Here is a 23182-nt window from a genome sequence, read left to right on the forward strand (position 1 = left end):
TGATTCCAGGGTGGTGCTATCGTGTCTCAATTTGCTTTCCATTTATAGCAGAAGAAACTAGTTTTGGCAATTTCGATCATATTGAATAAATGGTTTCCGCGTCATCTTTTTGGCTGCAAAAGGATACTCTATAGAAATCGCTTTAGGATGTTAGGTAAAACATTTCCGATTAATGCCTTTGTTTTAACTTCTATTGACCTCATCATCTTCCAGCCTCCCCTGTGACAATGGAGCAATCAAGCTAGCAAGTCCAAGCGGAAACACGCCACGCTGCTGAAGAAGCAGGCATCAATATTAGCAGACCAAAACCTTTGAGCAGCTTAAGGAACAGCGCAGATGGTCATAGTGATGCCATGCCATCCAGTAAGAGGAGAAACAAAATCCCACGCTCTGCCCCAGACAGGCTTGCGTCAGATTATGGAGAAAGAGGAACAACTATCCAAGCCCGAATTAAAACCTCTTCGTTCTTTGCAAATACTTTTTTATCTTTCCATGCAATCTTGAATTCAGCATCTCTTTTTTCCAGTTGCAGATAGTAATGAGGTCAAGGCAGACAGGAAGAAGGAAGCAGAATCTAAAAGTTTGAGGAGTACTGAACAGTCTTTTGGGCAGAATGATGCTGATGAAGGAGTAAAGAAACAAGATGGTTTTCGCAGTTCGAACAACAAAGGAGTAACAAAGGTTGCATCGCAGGGATCGCCAACGGGTCAACAAGATGGCATTGGTCGAAACAGCGCAAATGGAAAGGTCAAAGAGTTCATTATTATCTTCAATCAGGAAGCTGCTTTGAAACCTAAAGTTGACGTTCGACCTCAAGGTGGGAGCTTTCATGTTGTTGCTGCCGCTGTTTGTCTTCTATGTTGTTGCTGTTTCGGTTGTAGGTTCATTGTCTCATGAAAACTTGTTTGGCTATAGTTCGTAAATCCTGGAAAACGACATCATGGAATCATCATGTCCATCACAAGTTTGGAATTCTTGTCGACTTTTAACGAGGATGAACTTGAATAACGCGAGAGGTGTACTGTCTTGTTGCAGGAAGCATAGACTCACTTCAATTCACTTGGATCTATATGAACCATCAAAACTTGCTTACTTCGAACTCAGCAATTGCTTGCAAGGACATGGATTGGTTTGCTTTTCTTCGTACCCAGCAATTGCTTGCACGGGATATGGAATTGCTTACCATAGTAAATAGCACACCAGTTGAGGAGCACACAATTAGACCGGTTTGTGAGGCAAGGTTGAGAGATTTTCAAAGCGACATCGGTCAATAGCACACTCCATTCCTGTCTTACCTATCATACTGCTTCATACAGAGCGCCAAGGAGAGTATTTTTACTGTCTAATGGAACCTGGAATCTGAAGCCATCCCTCTCCCTCGACCCATGTTTTGCCCAACTTGTCCTTAAATTGTGCATCAGAAGAATTATCATGGACAGCACCCATCTTCAAATCATAATTATTACGAGTTTCATTCATAGATGGAATCATGGAACAGGGCCAAAGTAAAAAAAATCCAGAGATCACCTATCTGTGGGCATACCCCATTACTCTAGATTTGCAGAATAGTACTTCCAGAGGAAAAGTCAACATTGCATCAATGTAGGAAGGCTTGTAAGATTAGTGTCCTGAACTCACCACCTAAGGGATCACTCCATTTTCCCTGCTCTTATTTGTTTTGAGTGGATTAGAGATGTTGAGACACGGGCACAGGGAAGAAAAAGCAGACCAAACCCCTGTTCACCTAGACAAAGCAGTGAGGGCAAATTCAACTCTGCACCGGAATAGAAAAGCTAGAACACCAAAATCAGATAGAGCTTAAGAATAGTAGCTTTGCACGGGACTCTGCACATAGATTTTTCAGTGTCGACATTAAAAGAGAACGAACGTACAATGTCCTGCATATCAATCAGCCTCGATTAATCAGACTTGCAGCAGCACAAGAGTGCTTCAACCTCGTCTATGCGTAGTTGTGTGACTATGCAAATTGTTAGCTCAGAGGAGGGATTTCGTAGACAGCGAGAGGCATTTGACCAATGAACTTTAATAGCTACCGTGCCCATATAATAAACTAATTGACAATGGCGTAACTTAATCATCTTTCTGCATGCGATTACCATTGAGAGCAGCTTGGTATATTTGCTTCTCAGCCCATCCACTATCCGATAGCGTCAAATATCCCTGCAGGGCGAAGAGGGGGAGCAATTTGAACCAAATAAATTAATATCACAACTAAGGGCAATAATATAAGTGCCACGGGAGAACAGGATATCAAGTGTGAGCACAAGGGCTTCACCAAAACAGATAATGACTGAAATACTTCTATGACAAAACAAGTAATACATCTTTGAGGATTCAGGCCTTCATCCTAAAAAACAAACCCCCCCTCCCCATAAAAACACCCTTTCCCCTGCCCGCTCAAAAAAGAAAAGCAACGGATAGGGGCGAAAAGTGAGTCAAGCGGCTCGCGAGTCCCTCGGGCTCGGCTTGAGAGAGCATTTGTGTTGTGTTCCTTTCTTTTGATAGAGACATCCACAAAGTCAAGCCACACAAAGTATACGGACAAATAAGGTCTCTTCATTCACGCAGCTGCGAAAGGCGAAGTGAGAATCCAAGACGCGGTAAGTACATGTACTCAATGCTGATTTGGGAAGTATTCGATTTTGATCGCACAAATCTCAAATGTGTTTATAGGCACAGATACTTCCGGATCAAAAGAAAAACTTGAATTATCAAAGAACTATTCCCTATACTTTTATTATGAAAAAATAAATAAATAGAAGGGGCAAAGAGATGGGAAGACATACATGTCCATGAACATGTGATGATAATTGATACAATACAATAAGATATTGCGACCTCCCTAATTGTGCATTGATGAATTAATACATCAAAACATATGCAATAAACCATACAATCTCTTGTTTTAATGCCAATATAGTCAGGAATACTAACGCTCTTATTCGACTTATAATCAGTCGGCTAGTGGATTGAACACCTGACGCACAAACAATATCGTGCCAATCATATCCTCTCTCACCAAGAACAGGAACGGGTGATCGGCGACAAAGTCTATCTTCTCCGAAAAACGCGAACTCCCATACATAATAACAACAGAAGCGGCGGCTGCTTCTGTTCCTTCTTCGTTAACTTCAATGAAGGATTTGTGAAATATGGCTGAGACATAGAGATTGAGAGAGTCCACCATCTGCGTCAATCCTCCACCCGAAAATGGCAATACCAATCCCAACTTCTTCAGATCTTCTGAAGCTTCAAATCCAAAGGATATCTTGAATCTCGGGATTCGAAATTCCCCCACTTCCAATTTCTTGTAGGGAAGATGGCGATCCAGAAAGCCAGATTCAGAACCAACTTTTTCTACAAGAGCTGGAAGTCCGTCTCTCGCATCTGGAAGAAGTAAGTACATCGAAAACTGATGCTTGTCCTCCCCTTGCTTATAAGGAAGTGCCAAGACTTTAAAACCGTCGTAAGCCCCTAGGATCTGCTTGTTCTCGCTAGTCATGAAGGGAACTTGAACAGAATTCCCATTGAGAAGGAAAAAGTCATTATCCTTTGTCTTTGAAGGGTCGAACTTGTCATTCCAAGCACCTTTGAAGTAAAGGGTATTCGCAAAAATGAGTTGAGTTGAACTGTCAACTAAGCCAGGCGGGAGAACCTCCTTTATGAGGCCACTGGTCTCCCTCTCAGCCCACGCATTAACCTCGCTAGTCACCTCAACAGCCTAATGGGTTCTTCTAATCAGTACATAGAATACCAGGTGACACAAAAAGCAAGCAGCTAACGCCAATGTTTAACAAATAGAAAGGAAAGTCATGTAAAGAACTTAGAAAAGACTCCAGTTCAATTGGAATCCGAGCTATTTATGGAGAGATGAAAGTTACGGGTCAATACTAAAGTTAATTAGCACATAACCACATTCTCAACCATGACTTAAGAAAGAACAAAAGCATCAATTTCACAACTCAAAGTAGTATAGACGAACCACTGATATAGAGAATTAGGCAACAAAAGGAACATTAGAGAACCAAGAAAACAATAGGTACAAGAAAAAAGGGTAACCCCGTCAGCAAAGATGTCCCTACAAAAAACGGTCACCCTATGTTTCTATAACTCCATGCACCAACAAAGTGAAAGACTGATATTCAAATAGAGGACTGCTGAAAGTCCTAACAAAGGCAACATACTAGTACTCACGGAACATATGTGAGAGTCTGACTAGTCGATATTGCACTACTTGAAGTATTTGACTACAAAAGATGTTCTTTAACATGGTGATTGCATGATAAGTCAGTTCTCCAAGATCCTTAAGTTAAGTACAGCGTGGAATCCAAGCACAAGCTGCAGAACTAATCTACAATTATATTTTCCAGAAACATCTACAATGACACATCTCACTCCAGTCTACAGCCATACTGAAATTGCTTGATCATGACAAGTATGCAAATACCCAATTAGAAATAACAGTGTAACCTATGGTTGGGGTTCGTACAGCTAGAGGGCAGCGTATTCTGTAATACCTATGCTTAATTTTTTTTTTTCCTTTATATGGTCATTTCTATTTCTCTGTATTTATATGATCTATGGCTATGGTAAGAAGTGCACAGGAGCCTGGTGCAATATCAATATTTGCCTCTGTTAGGAGGGTAAAACTTGTTGCACTAGCGAATTGCATTCTGGGAGCATAAAGTTTACGGCTTCAACATGCTTAGAATATGACAAAGAATAGGAAATTCTCGTAAATGCATCTACAGGGCACGATCGAGGTCCCTCTTAACTTGATAGCTTCAAACAACATCATCTAAAGCCCTAGTTAAGTAAATTTTATATGATTGTTTGGGAGAATCAATTGACCAACGCATCTAGATTGACCTTTTTTCATTGAAGCTTACCAGATTTTGTGACCATTCATCAAATTTACCCTTTTATGTTCATCATGTAGGCCTCCAACCCAAGGTTACAATGAGCTCAATTTAGAGGATTTACATATTGTCTGGGCTTGTTTGGAGTAAACTTCACACCTAGAAGAAAAGCAAGCCAACAAGAAAGAGCTATTGCCTTAACCAAACCAGATGTTCCATTCCGGGAGGTTTGGTTGAACGAGTCAACCAATTACAAGCAGTATTTCAAATCCCGAACCAAAAGAAAAATTAGAAGAGGAAATGATTTTCGAAGCGTTTTTATGAATAAAACAAACTCTTACATTTCAATCCACGGAAGAGTGTTAAACCCATGAAACAGCAAACAGGTAGAACACCACCTAGTTAAATTCCTAAGCACAGACACTCAACCTCTCATAACCATCAGACCGAAGAAACCAAGAAAACCGCACATGTATTCGACCCCAAAAAAAAAAAACACGGAAAAAAGAGCAAGAACTAACCTTGGTTTTGAAATCAACAAGATTAGTGGCCACCTTATAAGACGCATCCACCACCCGTTGGAAAGAAGGCCTGAGAGCCAACGACTTATCGATCCAAATGCCGTTTGCGAAGGACATCTTGGGCCCACCGGCGGCACTATCGTTGGCGAGCATGACGGCGAGAAGCTGAGAAGCTAAGGAGTGGAGGTGGTCGGTGGATTTGACCTTGAGGAAAGAGAGGAGCTGGTCCTGGGTGGGCCCCGCAGAGCCAGCGGCGATCAAGCCAAGCACGACATGGATGGAGAGGGGAGAGAAGACAAGGTTGGAGTCCTCGGCCTGGGTCAAGAGGAGCTGCTTGGAGAGGGTGAGGGCGACGTCGGTCTGGTTGGCGATCGATTCTCTCAGGTCCATTTTCTGGCGGCTGCTGTAAATGTGAGAAGAAACACGAATTACTGAGAGCACTGGTTGTGGAGCGTGAGAGAGAGTTAGAGATGTAAAATGGGTCTAGAACTCATGACAATAAATGGGTGATAAATGGATTACCTAATGAGTATTCAATGGGTCATAAATGAGTTACCTAACAAATTTAGATGAATCATAATAAGTTTATTTCAACTAATAGAACAACATGATACCAGCAATAATGTTATGTACAAATCGCAAATGCATTAACACCCATAGCCGCATTCATCGAGTAGTATACTTGCTACAGGGGGATAACATAATACTAATAGCTTGCGAATGTGGAAGGAGGTATGAGATTTAACCTTAGCTCATCATTTTCCAACACCAAACGGGCCTTGTTATTGTTAGTCTCCGAGATCTTTGACGGAGTGTACTTATCGGGATGCAACCGCTTCTTTGACTGGAGAGGCACTCCAAATAGCTTCTGCATCTTGCTGCTACTATAATGAGTCGCATCTTCCCCATCGAGAATCATGACGAAGCTCTGTGAAGTGTTGGTTGGAGAGTCTGCAACATTATTACCAGCTTGAGCAACGTGGTTCTTAAGGCCATTCATCACGTGAAAGTTCTTGAAAGCCTGGTTCGAAATGACGGAATTACTCGGAGCGACGGGCTTCACATGATTATGTACGAAGTAGATGATGTCATTGTACAGCTTCCTCATGTGAGCGAGCTCGAAAGCGAGCATGTCATTGCTTCTTCTCTGCCTCTCGTCCTTGGCAAGAGCTGCAACAACCGATGATGACGATGATGATGATGGGCTGTTGTTGTAGCTAACAAAGTTGTGCGGTAAGTACAGCGCAAGTGCCATAACTTTTGTACGGAGGACACTTAAGTGCCATAACTTTTTTTTAGCTCACTTGAGTGCCATAACTTTCAAAAAAAAGATCACTTAAGTGCCACTTACGAGCTGGTCGTGAGGGCCCGAAATTGCGACTTTTCCGGCCGAACAATGACTTTCCCGGTGAGGCGAGCACCACCGGCTTGAAGAGGGAGTGTCGGTGAATCATTACATGGCCTCCGTTCGTCTCGAAATTTCCGTTTTAGCCTCTATTGACAAAGGTAAAAATGCTTCGTAGTCACACATTTATCGAGCCAATTTGTGTGACTACGAAGCATTTTTACCTTCGTCAACGGAGGCTAAAATGGAAATTTCGAGACAAACGAAGGCCATGAAATGATTCACCGACACCCCCTCTTCAAGCTGGTGGTACTCGCCTCGCCGGGAAAGTCACCGTTTGGCTGGAAAAGCGCGGTTTCGGGCCCTCACGACCAACCCCTCTGACAAGCTAGTCGTGAGGGCCTGAAACCGCGGCATTTCCGGTCGAACGATGACTTTCCCGGCAAGGCGAGCACCACCAACTTGAAGAGGGGGTGTCGGTGAATCATTCCATGGTCTCCGTTCGTCTCGAAATTTCCGTTTTAGCCTCCGTTGACGAAGGTAAAAATGCTTCGTAGTTACACAAATCGGCTCGATAAATGTGTGACTACGAAGCATTTTTACCTTCGTCAACAGAGGCTAAAACGGAAATTTCGAGTCAAACGGAGGCCATGTAATGATTCATCGACACCCCCTCTTCAAGCTGGTGGTGCTCGCCTCGCCGGGAAGGTCACCGTTCGGCCGAAAAAACCGCGGTTTCGGGCCCTCACGACCAGCTCGTAGGTGGCACTTAAGTGATGTTTTTTTTTTAAGTTATGGTACTCAAGTGAGCCAAAAAAAAAAGTTATGGCACTTAAGTGTCCTCCGTACAAAAGTTACGGCACTTGTGATGTACTTACTCCCAAAGTTGTTGACCGCTGAAACATTAGGAGTATTGATCAGTGGGGACGAGTCACACCAGGCCAACTAGTCCGAATCGGGAGGAGAGATGTAGCTGACTCGGCCACCAAGAAGGGAAAATAGCTGCCACATCCGCCGATTGGGGACGGTGGATAGTGGTGGTGGTTGATGGGCACTTGTTGAGGCTGCGGTGATTTTCTCCGATGGATCTCGCAGAGCAGGTGCTTCTCTCCTTTCCTAAAAAACTCGTTGGCAAACTCCCTTATGTTTGGTACAATCTTTCCGAAACCCTAAATCATCACATAGAACAACAAAAGCCTCTCAACAAAACCCATGATGGTGTTCTTGGCTTTCTTTACTCCGAGACCAACAATAAACTACATGCAAACAACATATAACAAAAAAGAAAAATTTAGTAAAGATAAAATTAACCGTATAACCATCACTTTTATGATACATCTGTGATCAATTTATGTTATAATTTCATGATAAGATAACAAATCCTTTTGTTAGTATTGAAACTATTCATATAACTCAATAAAAAGTAATGTTAAGCCTTTTGGATATCTCGTGGGATAATCTAAAATTCTTAACTTCTATATGAGTTAACATAAATTAATGAAATCTTGAAAAGCAACTAACTTTTCTTAGGGCCACTATACACATTTATCAAAGATCCGCACTCAATAGACACTATCTTGATCAATACTTAATACAAATAAAAAACCATGTTTAATGAGTCGCATAAGTAACAATAGTGTAAGAACAATAAGGATGCCAGATCATCATAATCCCAATATAGAGTAGGGAATATGACTGGATCGTGCGATAGCTGCAGTTTCCAAATTAATAATTGTAACCCATTGTATTGCTCTCTATGAAAGGATAATGAATCATCTCCAAAGAAAATAAAATGAATTGGGGATCTACTACCGTGGATGTAAGCTTCCAAAGGAATATACTCTTGGTCGTCCGAACTACATAAACCATTGAGTGTCCCTCTTCTCTTCTTATTTCTCTTTTATACATGATGATTATTAAAACGAATAGCATGTAAATTTATTTTTATTTTTTTTGAATTTCTCACTAACTTCACTTGTAATGTTTATACTTTAATGATTTTCTTTCAAATCAAATATTAATGTGAGTATCATCATTGATGGTTGATGTACAAGGAAACTAATCTGAAAATGTAAATTGTCCAGCACTTGAAATAAACCCATTAACTCAAAGGGGCAAATTCGATTAGACTAAAGCACGAGTGGGTTTTCCAAATTTAATTTGTCTGTACTTTGGTGACCTAAAGAGTTGAATATGTGATTAGTGCCTAATTCATGCAAATGCATCGGTTCCTCAACCAGTAAACTAACTGAGAAACTTCTCACTCACTTCTTTAACTTGAGCTTCGAGCTATGCAACCAATCTGAAGCAGCACCTAGACCTAATTGAGAGACAGAGGAGATTGCTGTTTTGTCTGTATCAGCAGTTGAAGGTGGCTCTCTCTCTCTCTCTCTCTCTCTCTCTCTCTCTCTCTCTCTCTCTCTCTCTCTCTCTCTCTCTCTCTCTCTCTCTCTCTCTCTCTCTCTCTCTCTCTCTAAACTTTCTATCGCACGTCTTCTAAATACTACCGCGATCTTGCATTACCGCAACAATTGATTACGACAGTAAACCGGCCATTCTCGATGGTTCCTTGGATTGGACCTATTGAGCAAGAATAGAAGGTCCCGCAACCTTCCAAGGTCTTGCGGCAACATATGTGTTCAAGCTGATTATTCGTACAGTTGTGAAAAGAGAAAGTGAGAATCCAAGGTCTTGCGATAATATATGTGTTCAAGCTGATTTGGGAAATTTTAATTTTCAACACACAAAATTCGAATGTATTTATATGCACCGATTCTTAGAGATTGAAGTAACATCGTATTGATTAAGAACTATATACAATATTCAAGATACTTTTATTAGGAAAAAATAGGGATACGTTCACTGAAAGTCCTAAAACTTATCATAAAAGTACAATTGAGCCCTAAAATTTGCAAAAAATATAATCAAATCATAAAATTTGTCAAATTAATTCAATCGAGTCCTAAAGTTAATACCGTCTAACTTACTAACGGAAAACGCTGACGTGATACTGACATGGCTTATTTTAATATTTTCTCTCTCTTCCATGGTGATGACGTGGCTAAATTATGAAATATAAGACTAAAATGATGTCGTTTTGGCCTAAATTTAATTTTTAATACTAATTTTATTTAAATTAAATTTAAAAAATAAGCTAAATAATTTATTTATTTTTAAAATAGACCGACACCAGTGGTTGTGGCTAAGCTCTCGCCAATGGCCACCGCCACAGCCCCCAGGAAGGGCTGGTGGAGGTCGCCCAGGCCTTCTCCAAGCGCAATGACCCTTATCGGCCTCAGGTGAGGCTCCGCCGGTCTCTAACAAGGACGTACAAGACCCAATCCAGGGGAAGGCGCGACCCTCATCCAGCATCCCCCGCCCCAAGCGAGGCCTCGCCAGCCACGGGCGAGGGCCGGCTTGATCAAATTTGGGGCGAGAGTCACACCTCCCCCCCCCCCCCCCCAGATTGGGGCCTGTAGGCCCTCACTCAGTGCCGACGAGGGTCACCGGGCATTGGGAAGGCCCAAGCAACTTCCGCCGGCCCTTCCTGGCGATTGTGGCGGCAGCCACCAGCTAGAGCTTAGCCACAGCCGCTGGTTGAGGATCTATTTTCTTTTTTAAATCTTTAAGCTTTTTTTCTAATTTAATATATTTTTTTAACTTTTTCTAACGAGGCCAACAAGAAGATACATGTTTTCCAAATATGTAGTTTTAGACTGACTACATCTATTCGAGTTTATACTACTCTGCTAATACGTGTACTAGTTTTTCCTTTACTTTCACCTACTAAAACGATAGATACATGTTTACCAAATTCTCCTCTACAGATTCTACGGATGTTATCACTCAAAATCAAATTTCACAACTCATCAAACGTTAAGCTTGTTGACATAGAGGAATTACTAACAGTAGTAATAGTAGTATTCCAACTATCAGTAATGAGGATAATAGAATCAAAGCACATACCTCATCTTCGAAGTCAATCTCAACATAACTAAATTGACTAATAATCATATTGAATTCATTAATGTAATCAGTGACCAACGCACATTCGCCCATCTTTAAGTTAAATAGACATCGCATTAAGTAGATATTGTTGATCGCAAATGACTTCCTGTACATATCCGACAGGCCTCCATCAATTCCACAATGGTATTCTCTTTCACAATGTTAAATGCGACTTTATGAGCCAACATCAACCAAATAATACCCAACGCTTATCTATCCAGCAATTCCCATTCAGCTTGCTTCATTGACTCCGGTTTCTCCCCGGACAGGGGTAAGTCCAAATTCCTTTAATATAGTTAATCATCAATCTGCATCTTCTAGAAATTAAAATCATTTCCATTAAATCTGTCAATTTTCACATTTCCTTCTTCCATGACCATTGATTTACTTCAACTTAGCCAAGCCTAACTTTGATACCAATTGTTGCAAAAGTAAGCGATCAAACAATAAAATAAACAGAACAAGAAAATATATCGGACACTAGATTTACGCGGTTCGATCATAATGACATACGTCCACGTGGAGAGCAACAAAGAATTCAACTATAAATCAAGCGAAACAACTGAGATTACAGCCACATTCTAGTTAGTCAAACAATCTCAGTGTTTCCTAGCCCCCAATTACACCCAATAACTCACACAGTATTTAGCTCCACAATTCCTCAGGAAATAATCCCTCAATTTCAAGAAGGAATTACACAAATCTTATCACAAGATTTAGTTGACTTCAACACTAAAAGCTCTCATGATGTAATTCAAGAAGAAACCTCTTGGATACTCTTCACAAAGAACATCCTCTTCTTATATAGGCAAGAATTGAATCTAAAATAGAAAATCTCTTTTTAGGAAACCTTCTCCAATTAAGAAACCTATTTGAATTAGGAAAGTTTCATTTTCGAGTTCAAACTCGAGACATATTTTATTGTCATTCTAATGTGATGCTTAACTAAAGCCGCTACATTTATAGGAAAAAATGAGAGAGAGAGAGAGAGAGAGAGAGAGGTGTGAGGGCCATAGCGCACAGTGGCCTCCTCTTGGCCTTCTTCATGGGCTGTACATCTTTCAAGTTCAACGATCTAACTAGACGAGAATCGAGTGAAATCTCTCTAAAGGTGAGTTTGTTTAAGGGAAAGTGTTTCCCGGGAATCCGTTTTCCGGACTTTCACTCGTTCAGTTCGCCGAAAATGATTAGTCAACTGAAAACACTTTCCGGTTAAGGAAAACATTCATGTATAAAATCAGGAAAGTGAATTCCCTAATCTAAGAAGGTGAAAACACTTTCTAGAATTGCTTCCCTTGACTTTTTTAATATTTTATTCTTTTCTTTCTTTTTTTCTTTTTCTTTTTTATTTTAAAAAATAAAAATATTAAAAAATTTAAAATTATTTTTTTGCCTAAGATAAAATCATGAGATTGAAATCATTTTCCAAATGAGATCCAAACACCAGAAAACGTTTTCGATCACATATCACCAAATAAAGGAAAACTAATTATTTTCCTGAAAAATGATTTTCCGAAAAATATTTTCCAGAAACGTTACGTTTTCGGTGAAACAAACGCACCCTAAAATTCTATCGCTTATGGTCTTTTAACCAGTAGAATAGCCAAAACCAAACGAAACCAATCATCTCTAAGGTTTTTTCCTCAAATACCATCGCTTCTGTTCCTACCCTTCAAAGAATCGACACCTAATTCTTTCGAATTCCCAGTAACCAATTACGTTTTCCTCGGATTTATTATTAGAGAAGTTGCTATTGCCATGTATGGCATCATTTTGCATGCGAAGCCCAATCAGTGGTAGGATTGACCCCCCACCCCCCTAACCGTTCCTTTTGTCCTCTAATGCACTTACAAAATATATTTGCCGTATCGCCAAATCAGGATCTGATCATGCGTAGGCGTCACAACCCCGGAAGCAGAATTCAAAACTCGGGGGATGAGATGAGAAGACTTTCGAAAGAAAGGCATTCTGAAAGTCCGACGACCAAGGAGCAGCCACCATCTTGGGTCCGCCATGTGCGCGTCCTTAAACTTGCCGCATCTGGGTTGAGGAATGCTGCACAGATTCGAATAAAATCCGATCGCCTGAAGATGAATATATGACCAACAGATTCTGGGCATCTTTTTTCTATCATGCCAATGTTTGGCTGGCCTAGACTCTGGCTGGTAATGTGAACGAACTTGCATTTTTGCTGCTAAAGCACGAGGGAAAAATGCCAAAAACTCCATTGTCGTGGGAGTAGATCAAGTCTCTTGACACGTCCCTTTTAACCAACTTGCAGACATTGTTTATATGCCCCCAGGAAGATGACCGCTTTGTCTTCGTTCAAGAAGAGCGTTTCATGTCTCTTCAGTTGATTTCATTGCCTCCAGAAGACAATGGACACTCTCTCACCAACTACTTCTCAGTTCTGTCTCCATTCGTGACAAGATCTTGTCATCTCCATACGAAGAATAATGGGGCTTCCATTATATGCTTTTTGTGCAGGCAACCGCAGGGTTGACTTCGGGGAGAATCTACTTACATATATACTTCGTCCTTTAGTAATAATACATTGCAGAGGGCTCTTTGAATAAATTTAATGAACGGGGCGGCACGGCAAGACGACAAAAGACGAAAATGCGACTAAGCTCAATGGAACAGCCGTCTTCATCATGAGGAAGGTGAAGTGATCTGTCTTTGACTAGATTTTAAAAATTGAACGTGTTTAAAATTGGATGTGGCAGATGTCATATAAAAGCACGCTGGTTCCTCTGCATCATCTCTTGATAATGGAATTAATTCAGGTCCAAGCATTATTAGGCGCTGACTATCTTATGATATAACATGGTTTTCTACGCAATGACATTTTCACCGGATATATATCACACATGTATGAGTTAGGTCGCAGTTGGTCAATCGCCGAACAGATGATTATGTGGAGCCAGTCGCGCACATTCAGTTCCCAGTCCAAAGAACTAGTGTTATGAATTGTCAATTACAAAGGCAGTCCTTTGAGATACTGTGAATGAAGAACTATGATAGTTTGTAACTCTTACACACAAACTCAAGTTTATATAACAATCTTCTCCGTGACTCTATAACTTTGCGATGATCTTTCTTCAAGATAAGTTTGATACCGTATATTTGGCATTTTTCTCTCATGTTGCGGTCATGCGATATTGTAGGTCAACTCTTAGGCTGAGCCCACCTCTCTGTTCTCATGCACCCACGCGACTATAAGTTCCTTGTGCACGCCCGGGAGGAATTCTTTCAAGTAGCAATTGAAGTTGGAACAGATGATGCCGTGCTCCTTGAGGCGCAAAACCCCGTTTAGTTAAGACCAATAGTTCGTCTTCTAAGTATCTTCATAAGAACTGAAAATCGGGCTTCTTCTCTCGTGCCCCTAAGTTAGAAAAAAAAGACTCTGAGAAATCACGCGGTATAAGCTTGGAAGGTCACAAAGAATGTCCATTTATGAGAGGATCAACATTAATTCTTATGTGTCCCTTAAATTACAATTCGAAAGGTTCATGATTCTATCAATTTTACTTCAAAGTAGGTTTGTCCATGTATTTGTGGAAAATAAACTACATCGCTATGGCTCTTGATGTCGGATAGGCATACTTGTATAAAACTTCAGAACAAGCCGAAATGCTTCACCAATATGTCCCACCATCCTAACTAACGATTAATCATTTTGATAGCCTGTACCATTGCTGCAGTTTCTAAGACAGGACAAGATCATATAATAACGTAATGTGGTAAGCACCGGCTCAACTAACCAAATCAACGAATGAATCGCCTTCCGAGATAGTTTACATTGCCATGGGAATAAGATCGAGTTTGAAACCCTTAACAAAATGAAAATGGACACCTCAGGCTGGTGTCTGGTACAGGGGAAGTGAAAGCGAAAGGTTTTGCATTATGGAACAAACAAAGACCCGGCAAGACTTCTGAAACTCGGAGATGCTTTCTGATTCTTTCCTGTTCTCGGTTTTGTCAGTTTGTAGAAATGACAATGAGCGCATTTCTTGTCTATATATATTGACGAAAAGGTTCCCTAGAGAAAGCAACATAACTAGAGCGTCCGCACATCACCTCAGCAACCACTCCCTTAAGCCCTTCCTCGCTCGAAATGCAAGGCGAAAGCTCTTTGAAAATGGTAAGCTTCCCGTCGAATTCCGGTTACGATAGTTGCTAAAGTATAACGCCCTATTCCATGGCTTACTCTAGGAAAATCTGACATTTAGAGAGTAATGTTTTTCATAATGGACGATTCGCAAACTTAGTGTCAGACTGTCGACCAAACACTTAGGCTTGTCTTTGTTCTGTCCTGATAGGAAAAGCATAGGGATCGTAAGTCCCTTCCGCAGAAAGAAGCGAGACAGGGAGGCAACCGGGCCGTTCTCTTTGTATATGGTAATTTACAGACACAGATCCTCATTCTCAAGTTTGTTTATCTGAATATCTCCAACTCCGAGTCCGACTGTATACGTATGTGTGTTTTTGATGAAGCGACTGAAGGGCTAGAGAACATGGCGTTCGTATCAAACGCGGTGAGCTTGGTGACCTACTTTTACGGTTACATGAACTTTGGCCTGACCAAATCGGCCACCACGCTTACCAACTTCATGGGGACCTCCTTCCTCCTGGCCCTCTTCGGAGGCTTCATATCCGACACCTATTTGTCCCGTTTCAAGACCTGTGTCCTCTTCGGCTCCATCGAGTTGATGGTATGTGCTGCTCGTGCATGACTCTGCGCACATATGTAGAATGTTCCTGATGCACATAAACGGAGCGGGTTCAGAGCTGATAAGTAGTAAATACACTACTCAATTAATGCCTGGAAGACCCTTGTCATGTTGTGATCGGTCCCACGTCCTAATTAAGTTATCAATATCTTATTAAGTACCTAACTTTGTTCTTTGTTTTTGACATGAGTAACAGACACATGGATATGTAATTGTTACATGCAATGGCACAGTGAACAGACATCAATCTAACTTTTCACTTTTGTTATCCCACAGGGTTCTATTTGACAGTAGTTTTGGAAGGATTTGGCCGGCTATTTGTATAAATGAGAACAATATTAAACTCATTCTGATAGACCGATCCAATCATGACTAAAAAACAAACATGGTATATGGTAGAACTCAGGTAACATATGATTGAGTCATTGACCGATTGGTTTGTCATGATTGATTCTTGTTAGAGGAATCAGCTGTCAGTGCTAACTGATAACTTTGGCAAAAATTGTAGTACAGTTAGCAGCTTGCTGAACCAAGTTAACATCTGTTTTATATTCAAGGTAGCTGTGCTCTTAATCTAACAAACGTAAGTTTTTGCCCTTCTGACGTTGCATCAGAATATTTTTAAGAAAAACGATATTGTCTACCTAATACACGCTCACATGCTAAGAGAAATAGATTGCAGTGTGTCAAGAATATCTTCTGTTATTTGAACTCGAATTCGAATTTGGGACGAATCGCAACTTAAACCAACTCATCCAGAGCGTTTCATTTTAGTGAAATTCTAAGGCATTGAGTAATGAGCCTAGGCGATCAGAAGTGCGAAAAACATGGATGATTTCAGTTTTGGTGATTGCTATTATAAACAGGGGTATGCCCTGCTAGCAGTACAAGCGCACTTCCACCAGCTGAGGCCGATTCCTTGCAAAGGCGTTGTGCCAGACCATATGAGCCAATGCCACGCTGCCGACGGCACCCAGGCTGCTATACTCTACACGGGCCTGTACCTAATCGCGTTCGGGACGAGTGGGGTCAAGGCCGCTCTGCCTTCACTTGGGGCTGACCAGTTCGACGAGAAGGACCCGAAGGAGGCAACCCAGCTGTCCAGCTTCTTCAACTGGTTCCTGTTCAGCCTCACCATCGGGGCCATTATCGGTGTCACTTTCATCGTGTGGATAAGCAACAATCAGGGCTGGGACTGGGCTTTCGGTGTCTGCACCGTCGCTGTTCTGTTCGCCTTGGTGTTTGTGTGCATGGGGAAGTCTCTCTACAGGAACAATGTGCCCAAGGGAAGTCCCCTCGTTCGGATTATGCAGGTATGAGAATAATGATTGGAGAATTAATCTGCCGGTCCTATGTCTCTCATAGTAAATTGTCGTTCGGGTAGATGACACAACATCCACGGAAAGTGCTATTGCAGGGTCTTGATGTAAATTTTCGAACATTGAATGGTGGCTATGTTCATAAGAAAGCATGAATCGTCTCTGCGAGTTCAGAGTGGTGATCTTAATGTATTTTTATTGAATTCAGGTACTAGTAGTTGCCATCAAGAAGAGAAGTCTCCCAATCCCAGCGATGACAGATGAATTGCACGAGGTGCATGACAGAGAACTGGGGGCGAACGATGAAATTCTTCCCCGGACAGACCAATTCCGGTACATCTTCGTTGCATTTACCTAAGAGACTCGTATATATTGCCTTTTCACGTTGCAGTTTGGCTTCTGCCAGTAAGCTCACCCTGGGTACCCAACGAATTAAATTGCAGATTCTTGGATCGAGCGGCAGTAGCTCCGAGTCCCGGTAGTGGATCAACTGCTGAGCCCTGGAGCCTGTGCACAGTGACACAAGTCGAAGAAACGAAGATATTGCTCCGCATGCTTCCAATCGTACTCAGCACGGTCTTCATGAACACTTGCCTGGCTCAGCTCCAGACCTTCACGATCCAGCAAAGCACAACCATGAACCCCCACATCGGGAGATTCAGTGTCCCAGGCCCCTCAGTCCCAGTGATCCCCCTGCTCTTCATGTTCATCCTAGTCCCGATATACGACCGCATCTTTGTCCCCATTGCCAGGAAATTCACTGGTATCCCCACCGGCATCCGACATCTACAGCGGATCGCTGTAGGGCTAGTGCTCTCGGCCATTTCCATGGGGGTGGCTGGAGTGGTGGAGACCCACCGCAAGTCGGTGGCAATCCACCACAACATGGTGGATTCCACAGAGCCCTTGCCCATGAGCATGTTCTGGCTTGGCTTTCAGTACGCAATATTCGGAGCAGCCGATATGTTCACTTTAGTGGGTCTGCTGGAATTCTTCTATGCAGAGAGCTCAGCTGGGATGAAGTCACTGAGCACCGCCATTTCGTGGTCCTCTTTGGCATTTGGGTACTTCCTAAGCACGGTGGTGGTCCAAGTGGTGAACAAAGCAAGCGGCGGATGGCTCGCGAGTAACAATCTGAACCGGGACAAGTTGAACTACTTCTACTGGCTATTGGCAGGACTAAGCGTTGTGAATTTTGGGTTCTATATGCTGTGCGCATCTTGGTATAGATACAAGAAAGTGGACACGAAAGGAGCAGCAGATGGTTTGAATTTGTCAACTGTTGATTCTAAAGCAAAGGGCTTGACAAGGGGTGATACTAATTCAAAGACGAGCATCACAGCGTAGGCTCTAGAAATTTAGCTTCACTAAGTTCATTAAAATACCATTGTCCTTTACATGTCATATGGTCCATGGCTTCATCACCACCATTATACTACTCTCGAACTGTTTCACTCCGTGTATACACCTCTCAGATCCGCATTCATTTGTTTGTTTTCTTCTTTTTTGTGGTGGGGTAAAGAATGATTGTATTCATGAATCTCTTGCTTCAGAGAGAAAGCAGAGGCAAGCTCAAGAACTTCATTCATGCCGTGGCCGTAAAGCCCTTTCCTAACTACTTAGAAAAGTATTAATCGTGCTTATTTCATGAAGAAAAATGTGACATCGCCTGCATGAATTACGTTTGGAAAGTTGAACCGAGACATGCGTACAGTTAAGCTGATACATACATACATACATAATACACATACACAAGGACATATACTAGGCCAAAGTGTGGTGAAGTTTCAAGCCAACGTATGCAGGCCACAATTAACCTAAGACATGACAAAAGTAAAATAACGAGCAATCCAGCAGAACAGCTGCGAGCTGCTGAAGAAAATAATCTACTGATCCCCTCAAGCTGTTCATGAATTTTTACAGCATTCTGAAGAAAACAATCAAGGAACACGTGCCTTCCATCAGGAAGCACAAACATGGGGTTTGCATTTCGATTGGTGTACATTAGATCTTTCACCACACAGAGGATTATGCACTATACAGAATGCACTGGAAAATTTCTCAGTTTATACACTTCAAACACAGATGAACATAGAGCCACTTACTGTTCAAATCTTAGAATTTCCCCACTCCTCTCTTATAAACGTAACACAATGTCATTACAGGTAGGAAAAAATTTGCAACACTGGCTAAGTAAACCAATGAACAAACTATTGGATCAGTCCCTCTCTTTCTTTTTCTTTTTCCATTTTTTTTGGGGCTTTCGGTTTTTCTCTTTTTTTGGATCTTTTTTTCTGTTCATTTTACTTCTCACTATTCACAAGATGGACGAGACAATCCATCAAAAACAGGCAAAAGCAAGCTGCCTGCGCAAGGTCAAAGGAAGACTCCAATATGTTCACATATGCTCAACAATGAGCCAGAAAGAGTGGAGAATAATTGTAAAAATCACCACCTAAATTAGATAAGGGGTCAAAAGCAATTGCCCTTTCAGCGAGCATGAGGCTATGTCAGGAAACAACAACATCTTCTTTTGCAGATTGAGGATCATATCTAGTGTCCGAGACCCTGGAGGGAGGCCAATATCGGAACACTGATCTGCCAACAATGTTCTTGACAGGCAGAGGACCCCTGCAAGTATCAAAACTTCAAAGGTCAGAATTCACATTAATCAAAATCAAGCGAAGGACAATCGAATACACAAATATACAACAAAATGATAATCACTCTGCTCAACTACGAAAACTAAACAGAACCAAGCTCCTAACATTCTGAAAATAATTAACTAATAAAAGTTGCATACAATAGTTGCAAAAGTCTCTATTCCCCCTAACGCAATTTACTTGATTACCACTTTACACAAGAACAAGTTGAAATTAGCGAAGACACAAAACTCACCAGTTATGGGAGTCAAAACTGTTGTTCCTGTTGTCTCCCATTACAAATACATATCCTTCAGGAATAAGCTGCAATTGAAGAGAAACAGTCAGAAAACATGATCAAAATGCCGGTTGTGTGATGCTATTAGAAAATTAAGTTGGTACAGCTATAAATTAGTATTACCATTGGTTCCATCTCATAAGAAAGTGGCTCTAAGATGAAATCTTCATCTTGAGCAACGCCGTTCACCAATAGTTTACCATCGTGAACCTACAACACAAAAACCACCAGGCATTCGGAATTAGTACAAAGAGAAAAGTAGTTATTACATGCATGAGAGTGGACAGGAGGTTATATTTAAAAAAAAAAATAAGTCGGAATAAAAGGGGCAGGATTGAAGATAAAGACTTACTTCAACATAGTCCCCAGCCTTTGCCACAATTCTCTTTATGAATACATCGGCTGAACTGAAGCCAACTTCCTGCACGCCACAAACAAAGCAAGAAACTAATAAGCAACGTGCAAATTTTTGCAGAGCAATCACAACTTGGTTAAAAGCAATTTTCCAAACATCACTAAAAGAAACCTGCAATATTGGTGGTGCCTTGAATATTACTATATCCGAAACTTCTGGCTTTCTGAAAAAGTATGAAACCTGGTGCCAACAGAAAGCAAACACCAACAAAACAAATCAGGTTAGTATCACTCAACACATTAGGTCTTGACACAAAACAGAGATCCATGAATGCAAAACCTATGCAAGCGGACGCAAATTGCAAACTTCATGAGATACAGTCCACGTGGAATGCATAGATCAATAGCAAAATATGAGGAATTAATATTCAGTTACCGCAAGTTCATAAATCTAACTTGGAAGGAAGAAACTAAAGAGCCTATAATCATCTACAAAATTCCTCCAGTGCTAAAGCCAAAGACCCATTTCCATCCGCTGCTGTACAAACGATGCTCGCCATATCACATTAAAATTATACGCTACATGTCGTTACCGCTCTAATCGGGTCCAGTGCCGCAAAATTTCAGTCGTCACCACGATCCCAACAAGTACAAATTAGATAGCCAAACAGAAAGAGACTAATTGAAAGGAGAGCCTTACCTTCTCTGCCAAAATGCGGTCACCTACATCCAGAGTAGGTTTCATGGAAGTAGAAGGAATCGACCTTGGCTCGGCCAAGAACGACCTGAACATCAGACTCACGGTCAAAGCCGTGAAAGCCGCCTTAGCATCCTCGGAGTAATCCCCGAGCAGCCGGGCCAACCACCCGCTCCTTGCGGCCGAGTGCCTATGCACCTCCTGCATCTTCATGCACTCGCCATCGTCGCCATCGCTGTTCTCTTTCTCCCAACGCACCGTCCCTCCCTTATCCACATCGTTACACGCCGAGCCCGGCAACGCCTCGTTGCAGGGCAGCCACTTCGACCCCTCCAAGAAGGGGATTATCGAGGACGCCTTGATCGGCGAGATCCCGAAGATGCCCATCGAATTGGCCGAACACGAATTCGAGGACAGAGATCTCATCGCCGAGATCAAGCCGACCACGATCGGGCTCCGGCACTCGGCCCCGAGGGCCTCGGCCGCGAGCGTCGAGTACGAGGAGCAGCCGCCGCCCGCCGCCGCCGCCGCACGGCTCGAGAACCCGAACCCGGGCCTCGGGGGGCTGAACTCGCTGGGGTCGGGCTTCTGCCCCGGGCAGAGGACGCGGGACCGGACCCAGCACTCCTGGAGGAGCCGGCAGCTGTTGAGGCGTACCCCGGCGGTGGAGGCGATGCTCTGCACCATGTAGCCGGAGTAGCCGAACGTGACCCGGATCGCCATATTCGCTAGCTGTAGAAACCAGATGAGGACCTGATACAGACTTCTCTCGTTGACTAAACCCAAGTGCAAGAAGAATTCTACTGAGCAATCAACGCCATCCCTAACGCACGAGTCGAGGAACCGGAGGAGGTGCCGGCGAATCGGGCCCGGTCGCCGAGATCGGAGGGAAGGAACGGGAGCGACGGCGAGGGCGAGGGCGACGGGGGGAAATCAACGGTTCCTGGGTATCGGAAAAGATGGGGTCTTTGCGACGAATCCGATGGCGGGCGATGATGGGTCGGGGCGTCGAAGGATCGAAGGCGGGAGCGGTTCCGCTTTCTCTCCGGGAGACCGAGAGAGAAAGCAGAGGGAGAGAGAGAGAGGAAGGGGATCGGAGGCTGTGAAGATATGGCAGCGGAAAGAGGAAAAGTGCGGGGGAAGATGACGATGACGAGGTTAATAAGCGGCGGCTGGAGCTGAGAGGTTCCCAGAACTGGGTCCGAAATTGGATTTATTTACGGGGAGAACCAGGCTGGCACGCGCGATGATTGGCGTGACGGCCCGGGGTGTTTCGGGTAAAGATGCGACTGTTCTGCGGGTTTTTTTTGTTTGTTGACTTTGACTGGGAGTGTCGGGGTCTGTTGCGCCTTCCGGCTACTTTCCTCCGACGTCGCTGGCCCCGAGAGGCCGGGAAAGTCGCCGGCGTGTCGAAAGACGAGAATGCCCCCGCTCACATTCGCTGATTTCTGGTGGGGGCTGAGGGCGAAATCGGGATTACACTGGCATCCACCTCGAACGTTGGTTTTTCTTATTTGAATAAACGCCGAAGCTTGCGAAATAAGACTTGCGTTCTATATATGATTGATATCACGAAAAACTCCAAACTGACACATTTATGATAATTTTATTCCGAATTAATTTTTTGATCGCCAAAAATCTCAAACTGATATATCTAAGATAATTTTATTCCGAATAAATTGTTTTAATAATTTGATGAGGAAGAAAATCTTTTTAACATTTCTCTAAATTCGAAAGCAACGCACCATCCAACTCATAGCAACGAATAAATCTTGGTTCATGCTCCACGGGGAGAGATATTTGACGGGCGAATTTCAAAGGACTCGGACAAACAATTTGATCTGTTTTTTGTTTGTATTTGCTTTCCTTAGGTCTAGCTTTTAATTTTTACCCTAAAATTTTGGAAACGACAAAAGTTTATTTTTGTAAAATAAAAAATAATTGTATATGACGATATCACTATGTCTTGAAAGATTTCCAATCACCAATCTATTCAAAAATATTTTGGACACACCATGATGTTTTTAATTGGGCCTAATTCCAAAAAAAAGCACCAATTTTAGATCGAGGGACAATTCTGGCCAGAACTTTTTTTTGTCCCGTAAAAAAGCACCAACTTTAGGTCGAGGGACTTTTTTTTATCCCGTAAAAAAGCACCAACTTTAGGTCGAGGGACAATTCTGGCCCGAACTTTTTTTTGCCCCGTAAAAAAGCATCAACTTTAGGTCGAGGAACAATTCTGGCCGGAACTTTTTTTTGTCTTGTAAAAAAACATCAACTTTCACTTAAATCCTAAATTTGGTATCCATTGACTTAGAACCATTGATTATCCAACTTGACTATTCCACCTTAGCAATAAATCCACGTGGCTTGCTGACTGGATTT

The 23182-nt window shown here is 42.4% G+C and overlaps 3 protein-coding genes and 1 pseudogene across 5 annotated transcripts; 1 reads left to right on the forward strand and 3 right to left on the reverse strand.

Moving 5' to 3' along the window:
• Window positions 1–1432: 1432 nt before the first annotated feature.
• Window positions 1433–5818, reverse strand: LOC130140785 (serpin-ZX-like). 3 transcript variants are annotated; one of them, XR_008818781.1, is made up of 3 exons: window positions 5402–5453; window positions 2118–2181; window positions 1433–1744 (listed from the first exon to the last, which is right to left on the reverse strand). XR_008818781.1 is itself a non-coding variant. In XM_056321167.1 (2 exons), exons 1-2 carry the CDS (start codon window positions 5789–5791, stop codon window positions 2975–2977), a joined length of 1158 nt encoding a protein of 385 aa, XP_056177142.1. In that variant the 5' UTR covers window positions 5792–5818; the 3' UTR covers window positions 2781–2974. The 3 variants fall into 3 exon arrangements, 1 of the variants encoding a protein (XP_056177142.1); XR_008818782.1 differs by having other exon boundaries at window positions 1433–1793; window positions 5402–5446; XM_056321167.1 differs by lacking the exons at window positions 1433–1744; window positions 2118–2181 and adding an exon at window positions 2781–3742 and having other exon boundaries at window positions 5402–5818.
• A 289-nt stretch (window positions 5819–6107) lies between these two features.
• Window positions 6108–10805, reverse strand: LOC130140854 (heat stress transcription factor B-4-like; annotated as a pseudogene).
• A 4014-nt stretch (window positions 10806–14819) lies between these two features.
• On the forward strand, window positions 14820–18263 carry LOC115669916 (protein NRT1/ PTR FAMILY 4.5-like). Its single transcript, XM_030591092.2, has 6 exons — window positions 14820–14898; window positions 15077–15155; window positions 15252–15469; window positions 16354–16800; window positions 17015–17139; window positions 17250–18263. Exons 1-6 carry the CDS (start codon window positions 14872–14874, stop codon window positions 18151–18153), a joined length of 1800 nt encoding a protein of 599 aa, XP_030446952.2. The 5' UTR covers window positions 14820–14871; the 3' UTR covers window positions 18154–18263.
• Window positions 18264–18907: 644 nt separating this feature from the next.
• On the reverse strand, window positions 18908–21923 carry LOC115669915 (probable thylakoidal processing peptidase 2, chloroplastic). Its single transcript, XM_030591091.2, has 6 exons — window positions 20801–21923; window positions 20273–20341; window positions 20099–20167; window positions 19870–19956; window positions 19705–19772; window positions 18908–19437 (listed from the first exon to the last, which is right to left on the reverse strand). The coding sequence occupies exons 1-6, from the start codon at window positions 21518–21520 to the stop codon at window positions 19317–19319; spliced, it is 1134 nt and encodes a 377-aa protein (XP_030446951.1). The 5' UTR covers window positions 21521–21923; the 3' UTR covers window positions 18908–19316.
• Window positions 21924–23182: the final 1259 nt, after the last annotated feature.

The sequence above is a fragment of the Syzygium oleosum genome, unplaced genomic scaffold (genome assembly GCF_021117445.2).
Source record: "Syzygium oleosum isolate NSW1041296 unplaced genomic scaffold, Sole_v2.1 Sole_v2.22, whole genome shotgun sequence".
NCBI classification, from domain to species: Eukaryota; Viridiplantae; Streptophyta; class Magnoliopsida; order Myrtales; family Myrtaceae; genus Syzygium; species Syzygium oleosum.